The sequence below is a fragment of the Canis lupus genome, chromosome 5 (assembly GCF_048164855.1).
Source record: "Canis lupus baileyi chromosome 5, mCanLup2.hap1, whole genome shotgun sequence".
NCBI lineage: Eukaryota > Metazoa > Chordata > Mammalia > Carnivora > Canidae > Canis > Canis lupus.
Genome location: NC_132842.1, coordinates 75,667,960 through 75,681,289, shown reverse-complemented (window position 1 = coordinate 75,681,289; position 13,330 = coordinate 75,667,960). Strand labels below are relative to the sequence as shown.

Sequence of the window (13,330 nt, the reverse complement as noted above, 5' to 3'; positions counted from 1 at the left end):
AGTGGGTGGAGGGAAGTGTGTCATTAGGGGGAGAATTTCTGGAGGTGCTATCTTGTCCTCTGGGAAACCTGACTCCTTGTCAAGTGGCAATCATAACAAACACAAACCACCTGGTTTCTCAGACTCAGCAAGCAGGACCCTCTCGAGTATGGCAAGGGTCCAGGAAACCAGAGCGTAACGTGGCTCATTCACTCATTTCAAAAGTTTTTATACCGTACCATGAGCAGGTCTTTGAGCTGGAAATGCAGCCATAAACAAAATCAAACAAAAATCCCTGCTCTCATGGAGTTTGCACTGTTGGGTAGGATGGTATTTGGGAGATCTCTCAGAGTGGGTGGCATGAGAGCAAAGACCTGAAGGAGGCAAGGGAATGGGAGTTGCTGGAATTCTGGGGGAGGTAGAAGAACAAGTGCAAAGGCCCTGAGGCAAGAGTGTGTTTGGTCTGTTCAAGGAGTAGTAAGGAGATGGGTGTGTTTGGGGTAGAGAGTAAAGCGAAGAGCAGTTAAGATGAGGTCAGAGGGTGTGGGGGCAGGTGGGAAGAAGAACGCTTCTCCACCCATCTTTAAAGTTGGTGTGTGTGCTGTAACAGCAAACATGAGTGCAGAATGCAAACTATGCATACATTTCACAGTTGGAAAATGAGACTTGAACACATGGTACTCATGGAGCCTCCCTGCATAAACATCCCTACTCACCCCCTCTTGGCCCATCCCTGTGAGCCCATGGGGTCGAAACTGGGAAAACCAGGTATGAGTGACTGTGACCTGGTTTGTTTGTTTGTTTGTTTGTTTGTTTCTTTCTTTCTTAAGATTTTATTTATTTGACAGAGAATGAGAGAGAGAAAGAGAGCGAGAGAAAGAGAGAGAGCGAGAGAACAAGCAGGTAGAGATAGCAGGCAGAGGGATAGGGAGAAGCAGGTTCCCCACTGAGCAGGGAGCCTGATGTGGGGTTCGATCCCAGGACTCTGGGATCATGACCTGAGCTGAAGGCAGATGCTTAACCAATGAGCCATCCAGGTGCCCCTGCCGCCTGGTTTCTAAGAACAGGCTTGGGGTCTGAGCCTGGGAGACCATCACTGCCTCAACATTCTGAGGAGCAGAATGTCTGGTTTCCTTTCAGCTAAGATCTGAGTGTAGTCAAGGAGGTCTAAAGAGCCCTGGTCTGCTCGGCTTCCAGCCCTTCTCCATCTCCTTATCCTAGTGCGGGGAGGCCAGTTCGACCGGCAACAGACACCCAGGGAATGCTCACTGATTCAGACTGAATTTGATAAACCCTCAGGCACACCTGGGAGAAGATGATGATGCCTTGAAATATTCCTTGGCTCCAGGGCCAGTTTGGGGCCTTCTCTGAGGTTTCACTCGACCGTTTTAGATTTGGATTTGCTTTGAACTGGTTGACCATTATGGTTGCTTTTCAGGCAGGGTGGAGGGGGTGTGGCTGGAAGGGAACTTTGTTTCAGTTCATAATTTCATGAAAAACTAACACTTAGTTCAGTTCAGAGTCCAGACAGGTGCTTCAGTTTGTTTTAGGTTCAAGTCCCCATCTGGGGGACAGCCCCTTGGTGTTTATTTCTTTTCAACAAAAGAAGCTGGTGGGGGAGGGAGTTGAATACCACGATGTCATCTTAGCCTGCAGGGATGAGCAGGGACAGTCCCAGGGCCCAAAGTGGAGATAACAGTCATCACCGACTGAGCAACAGATGAGGTTAGGCGCAGATTGGTGATAGCGCCCCACCCTGCCATAATGAAACTGAGGCTTACGGGTTTTAGGACTTCATCTGACTCTAGAAAGGTGCTGGACTCTGGGGACACTGTCAGAGTCCCTACAAGAATATTTGAGCAACCTGCAATGGTCCAGGAGGGGAAGAAGCTGCAGGTTTCACTGTACTTTCATGTATACATTCAATTTGTTCACTGATATGTCTTAGTACACTCAAGGCGTAGAGAGACAAACCTCCTACGACTGGTCTTCATCATTCAACTTAACCTGTGAAGTGGGGAAGAGTTGTGAGTCAGGTATTGCCGAAAGTCAGAAAAGGAAACAAGTAACTCTTCCCAGAGAGGGTGACATGTGCTCCAGGCATTCAGCAGCAGCAAACCTGGACTGGGTGCCTACCTCCCGCCTGGCTCTAAGTATCATAGTCCCCGTCTTCCAGGGCTGAAAACCCAGGACAGTTTCTCCGGTTCCAGGACCACGTATATCAGATTCGTCCTGGTGCTTGCTAAAACGTGAATTTCTTCCTTCTCCAGAGGAGAATTGGACGGCTAAAGCAGGTCTGGGCGTAGCAGCTAGGTGATCCTGATACACACTCGAGTTTGCCAGGTGAGCAGGGGTAAGAAATCGGTCCAGGCAGGGGGGACAGCGTGGCCAATGGCTTGGGAATCCTTACTAGCCTTTAGGCGCTGGGGTTGCAGTTCTAGACTGTAGGCTCGAGGAGAGGGATCCTGCCCCCATGGTTTACGGCGCAGGGCCTGGAACGCACGAGGGCTTCATAAATATTTGTCGATATGCCGGCTTCCAAGATGATGGAGCAAAGGAAAAAAGGAAGAAGTTAGAAGAGGGGAGAAAGAGGTGTTTCTAAGGGAATGAAAACTTTCCGAAAAGTTGTCCCTCCAGAAGGCGGCTCCGTCTAGCAGAAGGAGCTGGGGAGGTGGCCGCTGCGGGAGAGGCTGAGCCCGGCGCACGGCAGCGGGGGGCAGAGCGGGAGGCGCCTCCTCGCCTCCCCAGGCCAGCCCAAGGCATGAGGTCACCCGGCCGAGCGCCAGCAGCAGCAGCTGCAAGGACGCGCCCGCGCCGCGGCGGGAGGCGGTGTCAGGCTCCGGCCCCGGGGGAATTCCCCCCCGCCCCTCGGGAGGCGTGGCTCGGAGCCCCGCCCACCCGCGTCCGAGGCCACGCCCCCGGGCTCCGGACGCCGCGTTTCCTCCGAGGTCCCGAGACGCCGGGCCTTGGCCCCGCCCCCGGACGAGGCCCCGCCCCCGAGGCCCCGCCCCCGAGGCCCCGCCCCGCGGCTTGAAGCGGCTCGGGCTGGGGCGGCCTCGGAGTCGCGCGCGGGGCGTGGGGCGGTGCTGGGCGGCGGAGCCGGGGCGAGCTCGACGCCGGGACTGTCCAGGGAGGCGCAGCGCAGCGCAGCGCGGCGGGAGCCGTCAGCCCGAGCAGCCGGAGCAGGAGCGCCGCCGCCGCCGTCGCCGTCCAGGGAGCGCCGCCGAGCCGGCCATGGCGCTGTCGATGCCGCTGAACGGACTGAAGGAGGAGGACAAAGAGCCCGTCATCGAGCTCTTCGTCAAGGTGAGCGCTCCCCGCCGGCCCGCCGCGCCGAGCCCCCGCCGTCCGCGCTGCCCGCCGGGGGGTGGGGGGCGGCGTCCCGGACGCTCCCCGGACGCTCCCCGGACGCGCCCCGCTGCGCCCCCGCGCGGCGCCCGCCCGGCCCTGGACGCTGCTCCCGCGCCCCCGGCCCATTGTCTCCGGCCCACCCGCGCCTTCCCGCCGCCCAGGCCGCTCCGAGGAGCCCGGGCCGCCCCGGGACCCCGCGAAGCCCGCGCGCCGAGCCACCGCCACCGCCTCCGCCTCCGTCTGCGGCCGCGCGGGCTCCGGCGCACGCCCGACCGTCGTCCCGCGCCTGGGTGGGACGCGCGGCTGCCCCGGGCCCGGGCGGGGGTGGCCGGTCACCCCGACCCCCGCCCCGCCCCGCCCCGCCCCGCTCCCGCCGCCAGACGGCGAACCCAAGTTCTGGGAACGCTTTCTGGAAGAGCATTTCCCTTCGCGCCGGCGTGAAACTCTAACTTTAATTTTCGATGCAATCTTTTTTTTTTTTTTTTTTTTTTTTTAATAAAGAGCAGACATTCCAGGGCTTCCGGAAAAGACCGAGATTCCCAACTTGGGTTTTCCTGTCTTAGGTATTTTACCACCGTCTGGGTCTCTTGTTGCTCAGACTCAGAGTGGATTGTATGATGCAACCTTTTGGCTGCTCCCCCTCGGTGTTGCTGCCTCGGGGAGAGATGGTGTGTGTGCCCTTTTTTGTTTTGAAAGAAAAATTGATGAAGGAAAGAGTTCATGACTTGCTGGGGCTTTAAAATGTTGATTTTCCCCTCTGGTCCCTTCAGTTTTTGTATCCTGGAACTACCTTATTTGCTTGCAGATATTGCCCCTATCGGTTTTCTGTTTTCTTTCATATATATATATATATTTTTTTTCATTTTAGCAAAGGAGAGAGAAGTTATGAACATCTGGCTCCTGCCTCCCGCAAAACTTCAAAATCCTTGAGATCACAGTCGCTTTCGCAGGCTTATTCAGAGCCGGGCTCCGAATTGGAAAGTTAATAGGAATCAAGAGCAGTTTTTTTGTTTTTCTCCCCCCCGCCCCCCCCTCCGCTCGCCCCGAGTTTTTATTTTAAAGAAGGGAAGATACTGAAGGGTGTGTTTTGAGAGATGGGAGAGGAGACCTGATCAGACCAGTGTTCTGGATTTTCTTAAAAAAAAAAAAAAAAAAAAGATTTTCCTTCCGTTTTTAGGTGTTAGAAACATTTTGGTATGGGGAACTGGAAAAGCAGACAGGTATTGAACCCCCAGAATGTCTTAGAAAATTCTGTTTGTTTGGTTGGCAGATACAGTGCTGTGAAGTGCAGAGGATGTAGGAAGGAACCTGAAATGAGAGCAAGTGTGACGGGTGGAAGGCAAAGGGGTGGGTCACAGGTCAGTGTTCAAAGAATTTTACTGAGCTAGGAATAGGAAGGAATTTTTTTAAAAAAAGATTTTATTTTTTTATATTCATGAGAAACACAGAGAGGCAGAGACAGATAGGCAGAGAGAGAAGCAGGCTGCCTATGAGGACCCTGGTGTGGGACTCAATCCCAGGACCATGGGATCATGACTTAAGCCAAAGGCAGACCCTCAACCACTGAGCCACCTAGGTGCCCCAAGAAGGGATTTCCATAAACTCTAAAGCACTGTATCAACTAAATTCTAAAAAAACACCCCATGATACTAATGGTGAAACTTTAGAAGTAGCATTAAATTTAGAACCAGATAGGGATACTATCAGTAATCGTTTCTTTTCAGCCTTGTACTGGAGGTCCTAGCCAATACAACAAGATAAGAAAAAGAAATGAGTGTATGAATGAGAAGGGAAGAGACCAAGTGCTTAATGCTTTGTTTTCTATTAATTTAACCCTTCAATTAGGAGAGGGACATGGTGCATTGTTTCTCAGACTTGAGTGATTTCATACTGCTGCCCAGTTTTCCATTTTGTGTTGGATATATATTATTTACTAAATATATCTTGCAGTGATATCTTAAACTGATTAGTGATTAAATTTCTTCTATGCATAACTATTAAAATATTATAAATATTTTATAATATTTATAAATATATAAAATATAAATATTATAACTATTAAAATAAGAAACGTTGTGATCCACCTACAAGTATTCTGCTTACCACTAATTGTTAGCCTTTTTCAACAGGGCTTGGTGGCAGAGACGTAGGGTTCAAGTCACAGTTCTGTACTCACTGGGCAAGTTGTTTTCCCTTTCTGAGACTTATTTTCTTCATTTGTGAAATAAGAGGCAAAATGTTTACGGCTGCCCTGTGATTCTGCATGGGTAAGACATTGATTACTGATATAAACCAGGATAGTTGTTTCAAAGGATAAAAGGGCCAGGTAAATTGTGGTAAAAACTCTTTTTGTTGTTGTTGTTCAAGAGTATTCTTGATTTCTTCTCGAAACCTGTATATGGGAAATGCAAATGGGGGAAGACATCCTGGTAAATATAGTTATTTTGAAAGCAGTAAGGGGGCAGAGGCTATGGTTGTCCAGCATGGTATGTTAACTGTTAATTATTCTGCCAAGAGGTATCGAGTTTGTAGCCAAAAACTATGATCTACACGTAAAGCATATGAGTGAAAAGGATGTTGAGCTTCCCTGTTTAGGTAGCTTTAAATTTAAGAAAAATAGGATGGGACCTTCCTGATTGGACTCACAGCTACATTGCTTTCCTGATGAGTGTTGTTTGTGGAGTTCTTTGCCCCTGAGGCCAGTGGTTCCCCATCACCTGGATAAGAGCAGTTCTCCATTTGTGCTTCTGGTTTACCCCAACACCCAGAGGGTAGGATATTCTCCCAGTAATAAAAGAAACTTAAAAGGCAGTCATCTTCAACAGTGGGAATGTCTTCTTCCCCCACCAAGAGGGGCCTGGCAGGTGTATATATTTTGATATACCAGCTCTAGTTGGGAACTACTAACTGATAGGGTGAAGTTCGGATCCTTTAGCAAGGGTATAAGGTCCCTTATAAATGAAATGTAATTAAAATTTCTAGTCTAGTTTGTCCACTTACTAGTTGTGTGTCCCAGGACACACTACTTAAACCTTTTGGTGTCTCATCTGTACAGTTAGGATTTTTTTTTTAAATTTTTTTATTTTTATTTATGATAGTCCCACAGAGAGAGAGAGAGAGAGAGGCAGAGACATAGGCAGAGGGAGAAGCAGGCTCCATGCACCGGGAGCCCGACGTGGGATTCGATCCCGGGTCTCCAGGACCGCGCCCTGGGCCAAAGGCAGGCGCCAAACCGCTGCGCCACCCAGGGATCCATACAGTTAGGATATTAATGGACCAAGCTCCTAGGAATAAATTAGTTGATGTATGGAGCATGTAACAAGCTTAAAACAGTTTCTGATTCACAGGAAATAGATGCTAAGTGTCTGTCATTTTGTATGTACATTATGTGCACTTCCTCCCTTCTAAATAAACAGTAAGTTCCTTGAAGGTAAAGTTGTATATTGTTCTAAGTGCCTGGAAAATAAGAGGATACCCAATGTTTGAAATGAGATTGTTTCCTTTCTTCTTAGCATGTTGCTGTTTATATATGTGTCTGATATGCTTTGGAATTGGGAACTACTTACTTAGATCCTTGTAGTCTGAGTCTCAAACCTTGATCCTTTGCTTCTAAAACCTCATGTGGTTTTATCTACCTACTTTTCCTCCCTCCAGTTTGTAGTACTTCTAGTCTTTTCATATACCTGCCATATATTCCACCAGTATTTCTTCTTGGCCGTGTTCAGAATTTGGGAACCAAGATTTCTGTATTAAGTAAAAATATTAATTATTGTACCACATAATGAGAGAAATTAGAAAGAGACTGGATTTTTGTTTCCTTCTTTGGCTTGCATAAGCTCAACTCTTGTTGGCACTGCTGCCTCCCCAGGCCCACTAGGAGCTTTGGTATGATGTGATGATGGTATTTCTGATCTCAACATAGAACGGGCCCCTTTGTCGAGTTTAGTTTTATGGACTGGAATTTATTTATTTAAAGATTGATTTATTAGAGAGAGCACGTGTGTGCATGTATGCCTGCATAAGCAGGGGCAGAAGGAGAGAGAAACAGGCTGCCTGCTGAGTGCAGAGCTCAGACATGGGGCTTAATCCCATGACCCTGAGATCACCACCTCAGCCAAAAACCAAGAGATGGGATGCTCACCTGACTGAGCCACCAAGGTGCCCCGTATGGGCTGGAATTTAAATTTATTGGTGCTTGGTGCACAATTTTGAACTGGGACAATCAATTTTGGCAGTGGTCACTAAACTGCTGGGATTGGGGTGTGGTTGTAAAAAATTAATCTGGTGCAGGGTGGCATAACACACAAGAATAACTATTTCTTTTGGGATATTTGGCAGGATTTCCAGGGTGCACAGACCCTGGAGCCAGACTGCTTGTCTTGAATCTCACTTCTGGTAGTGTGTCAGGCAAGTTTCTTAAGTTCTCAGTGCCTCAATTTCCTGACCTCTAATATCAGGATAATAATAATAATAATAACAACACTTTTATAGGGTTGCTGAAGGGATTAACTGCTAATCTGTATGTATTAATTAGGGTAGTCTGAGCTGCTTTAATAAATAATTCACCCCAAACAATAATTCAAACAAGATGGAAGTTTATTTCCTTTCTTACTTAGCAGTCGAGGGAGAATGTTTTAGATGGTGGGGTGGCGTTCTTCCTTAGACTCATTTAGGGACCAAAGCTATTAACAGCTTGTTTTGCCATCAACCCCCAGAGCATTGAACTCCATGAAGCTGTCAAAGCTGGTGGCTGGGAAGTCCTGGTTATAGCCAGTGGGAGGTGGAGAATATGTAGATGGCGCGTGTCTCTTAAGGGCCCTAGCCCAGAAGTCCTGCTTGTCGTTTCCTTTCTTATTCTGCTGGGGAGAACTTGATCACGTGCCTCCATCTAAGTGCAAGGAATGCTGGGAAATGTGATCTAGCCATACCATACTATGAAAAGCATTAGCAATAGACTGATTTTTGTTGTTGATGACAATAGTCTTTTTTTTTTTTGTGATTTATTTATTTATTTATTTTTTTAGTGAAAGTGTGCTTAAATGTGGGCTTCATTAATGGGATTCAAAGGATTCTGTAAATCCTTGAAATTACATGAAAAATTCTATGTGAGTCTCCCCCCCCCCGCCCCCCCCCCCCCCCCCCCCCGGGGATTCTTGACACAAGGTTTAAGAACCATTGTTTTAAAAAAGTAGATGGTGGAGTTCTGATTGTCAGGCATAATTCATAAAAGCAAGGTGTGTAAAAGAAGGATTTGGACTAGACCATCATTAAGATCACCACTATCTGATTATATGTGACTTATAGCATTTATTGGAATGAATTAAGTGCTTTAATGCAGAATTAGGTACTATGGAAGATATAAGAAATTATTAAACATTCCCCATCTTTAGTTTTATAAATTTTATTGGAAAGAAAACAGCACAAAATGGTGCATGCTTAAGGAATCAAGTATAATTCATATTAAGTTAAGAGATAGGGGAAAGATGGAAGTAGATTTGGACTTGACCTTAAAAAAGTGGGTGGACTAGGTGGATCAGGAAATAGCCAAGAATGTTAGTTTTGACATTATTTGTAAACTCATTATTCAAGAAATAATAGATAGATTGATACTTTTGAAAGAAGGAGGAGTACCGGGGTGGCTCAGTGGTTGAGCATCTGCCTTTGGCTCAGGTTGTGATCCTGAGGTCCTGAGATCAAGTCCCACATCAGGCTCCCTGCAGGGAGCTGTTTATGTCTCTGCCTTGCTCTGTGTCTCTCATGAATAAATAAAATCTTAGAAAAGAAAAGAAAAGAGAGAAAGAGCGAGCAAAGGAGCCAGGAATGATTCAGATTTATAGTGCCAAGGAGACAAGTTATTTAAAAGTTGGAGATGAGACTTCTAAAACCTAACTTAGCTTTTTGCTCATACTTAAAATTTTCCCAGCCTCGTTTGTTCTGTTGACACTCCCTATGATTTTTTTTGGATTGCTGTCTCTTCAACGGTTTCTCAGTGGCATTTGGGAGGGTGCAGTTGTACCACACAGCTGGGCAAACCCTCAACTCTTGCCAGTATAAAGTGAGTTCTGTATATTTTGTATCAGGGGCAGTCTTCAGTCTCCTTTTTTAACACAAATAGGGAGTGATGCTGAGGACTTTGTTCTTATAATTGAACAAAAATGAATTCAACATTAAGACAGTGTTACCTTGGATCTAATGGGTTTGCCATTCCTTTGAGGTTTCCAGAGGGGAAAATTCAGGAGATAAAAATGAATGTAAACTGTGAAGTTAATGGGAACTCTATTCTTTTCACATGTCTCACCTATTCCTCAAGACCTAACAGTGCTACTCTTTGCAAAGGCCAAGGTCATGATTTTGGTTAACTATAAAGTTATATAAAGAATGGACCCCAAATGGGGAAGAGACAAGATGCTGCTGAGGTAGGGGGCTGAACCAATGAGAAGCCTAATACAGTGTGAATAATGATAGGAAAGAGTCTGTGGGGAGGACCTGCCTGTTCCTGAAAATTATGTTTAGTTTGAAAGGATGCTTACAGAGATGTCAAGAAGCCAGTAAAAGATGATGAGCAAGACTTTCCCACTTCCTGTTTCATTAGTGCTATGGATCCTCAGTGTCAGGTGTCTCCTGGTTAGAGAATTAGTGAGTCCATAAAAGGGAAATGTGTTAGACAGGATGGGAAGTGTGATTAAGCATTAATTAAGATTTCAATCAAGTAGGGTATGTTAAGATGAGTTTACTCATTTTAGAGACTCTTGTGGAGAATGGAAAGAGTGTTTCTAAAGGAAAATAACATCAAGATCATGATTACAAACCTTCCAAGTATGAATGAACAAGGATCTAAATTTAATTCAGGGCATCAGTTGGTGAATTCTCTTGAACTTTTAATCCTGTGGTCTTTTTTTGTGACTTGGCTTTTGTCCCTCAGTGCTTAGTACTGAGTATTGGTATAAGGAATATCAATTAGCCTTGTTTGGTTTCTGTTTTTTTTCCCCTTTTATTTAAAACCAGGAGGCTGTATTAGTTTAAATTTATGAAAGTAACAACTTAACATAGGTAAGTAAGACCATGTGAAAGTTATACCGAAGATAGACTAGGAGTATCTTACATTTTAATGGTTTATGTTTTTGAAGAAGTAACAATATTAGAACCAGGGCTAGATATTGACCTGAGTTCATGCATTTATTTTGTTTCATAGATTTTTGTTTTGCCTTTTTTTTTTTTTTTTCCAAAAGAGGCTTGTTTTGTTTTTTGTTTTTTGTTTGTTTTTAAGAGGGAGGGAAAAGGAGAGGGGTAGGGACAGAGGGAGATGAGAGAGAGACTCTTAAGCAGGCTGGGCTCAATCTTACAACTCTAGGATTATGACCTGAGCTGAAATGAAGACTCAGACATTTAACCAACTGAGCCACCCAGGCACCCTTAAAGGTTTCGCTTTTTAACATAATCTCTGCATCCAGTGTGGGGCTCAAACCCACAACCCTGAGTTCAAGAGTAACATTTTCCACTGACTGAGCCAGCCAGCATACCCCCACCCTTATTTGTTGTTGTTGCTTTTCTTAGGCTTAAATACAGTGTGGCTCTAAGTAAGCAGTATAACAGATTTCTTCGCCCTCACCTTTTTCTTTCTGTGACAAAATTATTACAACTTTATATGTGCAATAACTCATTCTTATGAAAAGGATTTCGTTTTCATTACAGTAGGGTTATAAACATATCAATCGTCTGTGATAATTTAAGTATTGGATTTTACCACCACACCACATAGCTATTTATTTGTATGTATGAGAGAAGAAAGAAAGAATCTGAGCAAACATTGGAGAACAGAAAAGCAACCAGTTGGGTGAAAGCTGAAGTCATGAAGAACTTTCAAGGATGTGTGAGTTCTGTGCTAGTTTTCCTCTGCTAACAAACATTTCCTTTGTTTTGGAGATGGAGACCAACAGAGTGGTAGGTGACTAGAGGGAAAGTCATTAAAAACTGAATACAAACTGAAGTCAACCGTCACTCTACTAAGGAAGCTGGCAGAGTGGTAGCCATGACAATGGGCAGACTAATAGGCAGATTGGGAGAAAAAGAAGGTATTTGGACTTAAGAAATGAAATTTTGGCCTTGAACATACAAATATTCAAGATGGATTTGAAAATTTTTCTAAGAAATAACTTAGGAAGAGTGTGCAGTTTTATATTCCTTGATGTTCTCATTTACAGTATATTTTAGTTAACACAGAGATCCAGAGTTTTAGCTTAAAAATATTGAGGGCTTGTTGATTCTTCACTAAACTCTGTAAAAACTGTTGCTAGCCATCAGTAACACAAGCTTTATTTATGTTTTGCCGTTATCCACAGGACCTTTGGTTACAAATATACTGTTTTTTTTTTAACCACTTAGCATAAGTAGTATCTAATTTTTGTCTGCTTTCTTTTAAATAATGGCTCCCAATTTGGAAAGTAATGTTGTTTCTTTTCTGCTTCCTAGTATATTCATTTTATATGTAATGGGCTCTTTATAAGTGTTTTTTCCTCCAGTTGTACAAGCCACATGCATTTATTGTAGACAACCTAGAAAACACAGAAAAGTACACATAAAATTACTCATTACCCCTTCTTTGGAAATGGCTGCTATTGCTATTTTGTTATATGTCATAGTCTTTTTTTTTTTTGTCATAGTCTTTTCCATAAACTTGCATGAATTATTGATGAGACTGTAATATTTTAATGTTCTTCATAACAGCAAAACACGTGAATGAAAAATGAAGCCCAGTCTAGTATGTAAATGTATTGAGTTGTGAGTTGGTTTAAAGGAAATATACTTTATTTCATTTTTTTTCAAAGAAACTCCGATTGTATCTGATTTTATCTTCCTAATGGTGCTAAAAGAGCATTTGCCATGTTTGATCTTTGCTGGAAGAAAGGAAGCTTTTTTGTTGTTGGGAAATTTGCTAATACCTAGAATGCTCAGAATAGATATTGAATAAATATTGATTTGAAGGTGGGCTGTTCCTTTATATTCTTTTTTTTTTTTTTTTAATTTTTTTTATTTATTTATGATAGGCACACAGTGAGAGAGAGAGAGGCAGAGACACAGGCAGAGGGAGAAGCAGGCTCCATGCACCGGGAGCCTGATGTGGGATTCGATCCCGGATCTCCGGGATCGCGCCCTGGGCCAAAGGCAGGCGCTAAACCGCTGCGCCACCCAGGGATCCCTCCTTTATATTCTTTAGGAGAAATTCGTTCTGAAAATCCAAAATATTTTTTAGTATTAATTTTCCCCTTGAATCTTGTAATAAGTGCCCATTTTATAGTTAGAGGATATAAGACACAATCTTTGTCTAGAAATGACCCAGCACAGTATAGGGATATTAGCAGAAGCATATGTTAATTGAATACATTCCATGCGGTAAGTGCTGGAGAGGGACGACTGGGTGACTCAGCGGTTGAGCATATACCTTTGGCTCAGGACGTGATCTTGGGATCCAGGATCCAGTCCCACATGGGGCTCCTTGCAGGAAGCCTGCATCTCCCTCACCTGTGTCTCTGCTTCTCTCTCTCTCTCTCTCTCTCTCTGTCTCTCATGAATAAATAAATAAGATCTTAAAAAAAAAAAGTAAGTGCTAGAGAGATAAAAGAAATAAGAGAGCAGGTCTCTGGTCTTCAAGGAGCTCACTGTATAGCCTAATGGACAGTCAGCAGATGACTAAATGAGTCATGGTTGATAGCTTTTTCCCATATAGTATAGTGACTTTTTGTCTTGTACTTTTAAAAATCCAGTTGACGGGTACCTGGGTGGCTCAGCCGGCTCAGTGTCTGGCTCTTGATTTCTGCTCAAGTTATGATCTCAGGGTGGTGAAATCAAGCCCTGTGTTGGTTTCTGTGCTGGGTGTGGAGCCTGCCTAAGATTCTCTCCTTCTCCTTCTTTCCCCCACCTCTTAAAAAAAAATTCCATTTGAATTAAGACCTTAAGAAATGATTTATGTGACAACCTAAATGAACTAAATGGCTTAGAGATG

At 44.6% G+C, this 13,330-nt stretch overlaps 1 protein-coding gene across 1 annotated transcript in view; it reads left to right on the top strand.

The window, feature by feature from the left end:
- The first annotated feature begins 3,031 nt into the window (after nt 1-3,031).
- The window catches only part of CLIC4 (chloride intracellular channel 4), a 70,507-nt gene continuing 60,208 nt past the window's right edge, over nt 3,032-13,330 (top strand). The window contains exon 1 of the mRNA XM_072827764.1: nt 3,032-3,285. Coding sequence (XP_072683865.1) covers nt 3,214-3,285 — 72 coding nt within the window. The 5' untranslated portion in view covers nt 3,032-3,213. The remainder of the gene's footprint in view (nt 3,286-13,330) is intronic.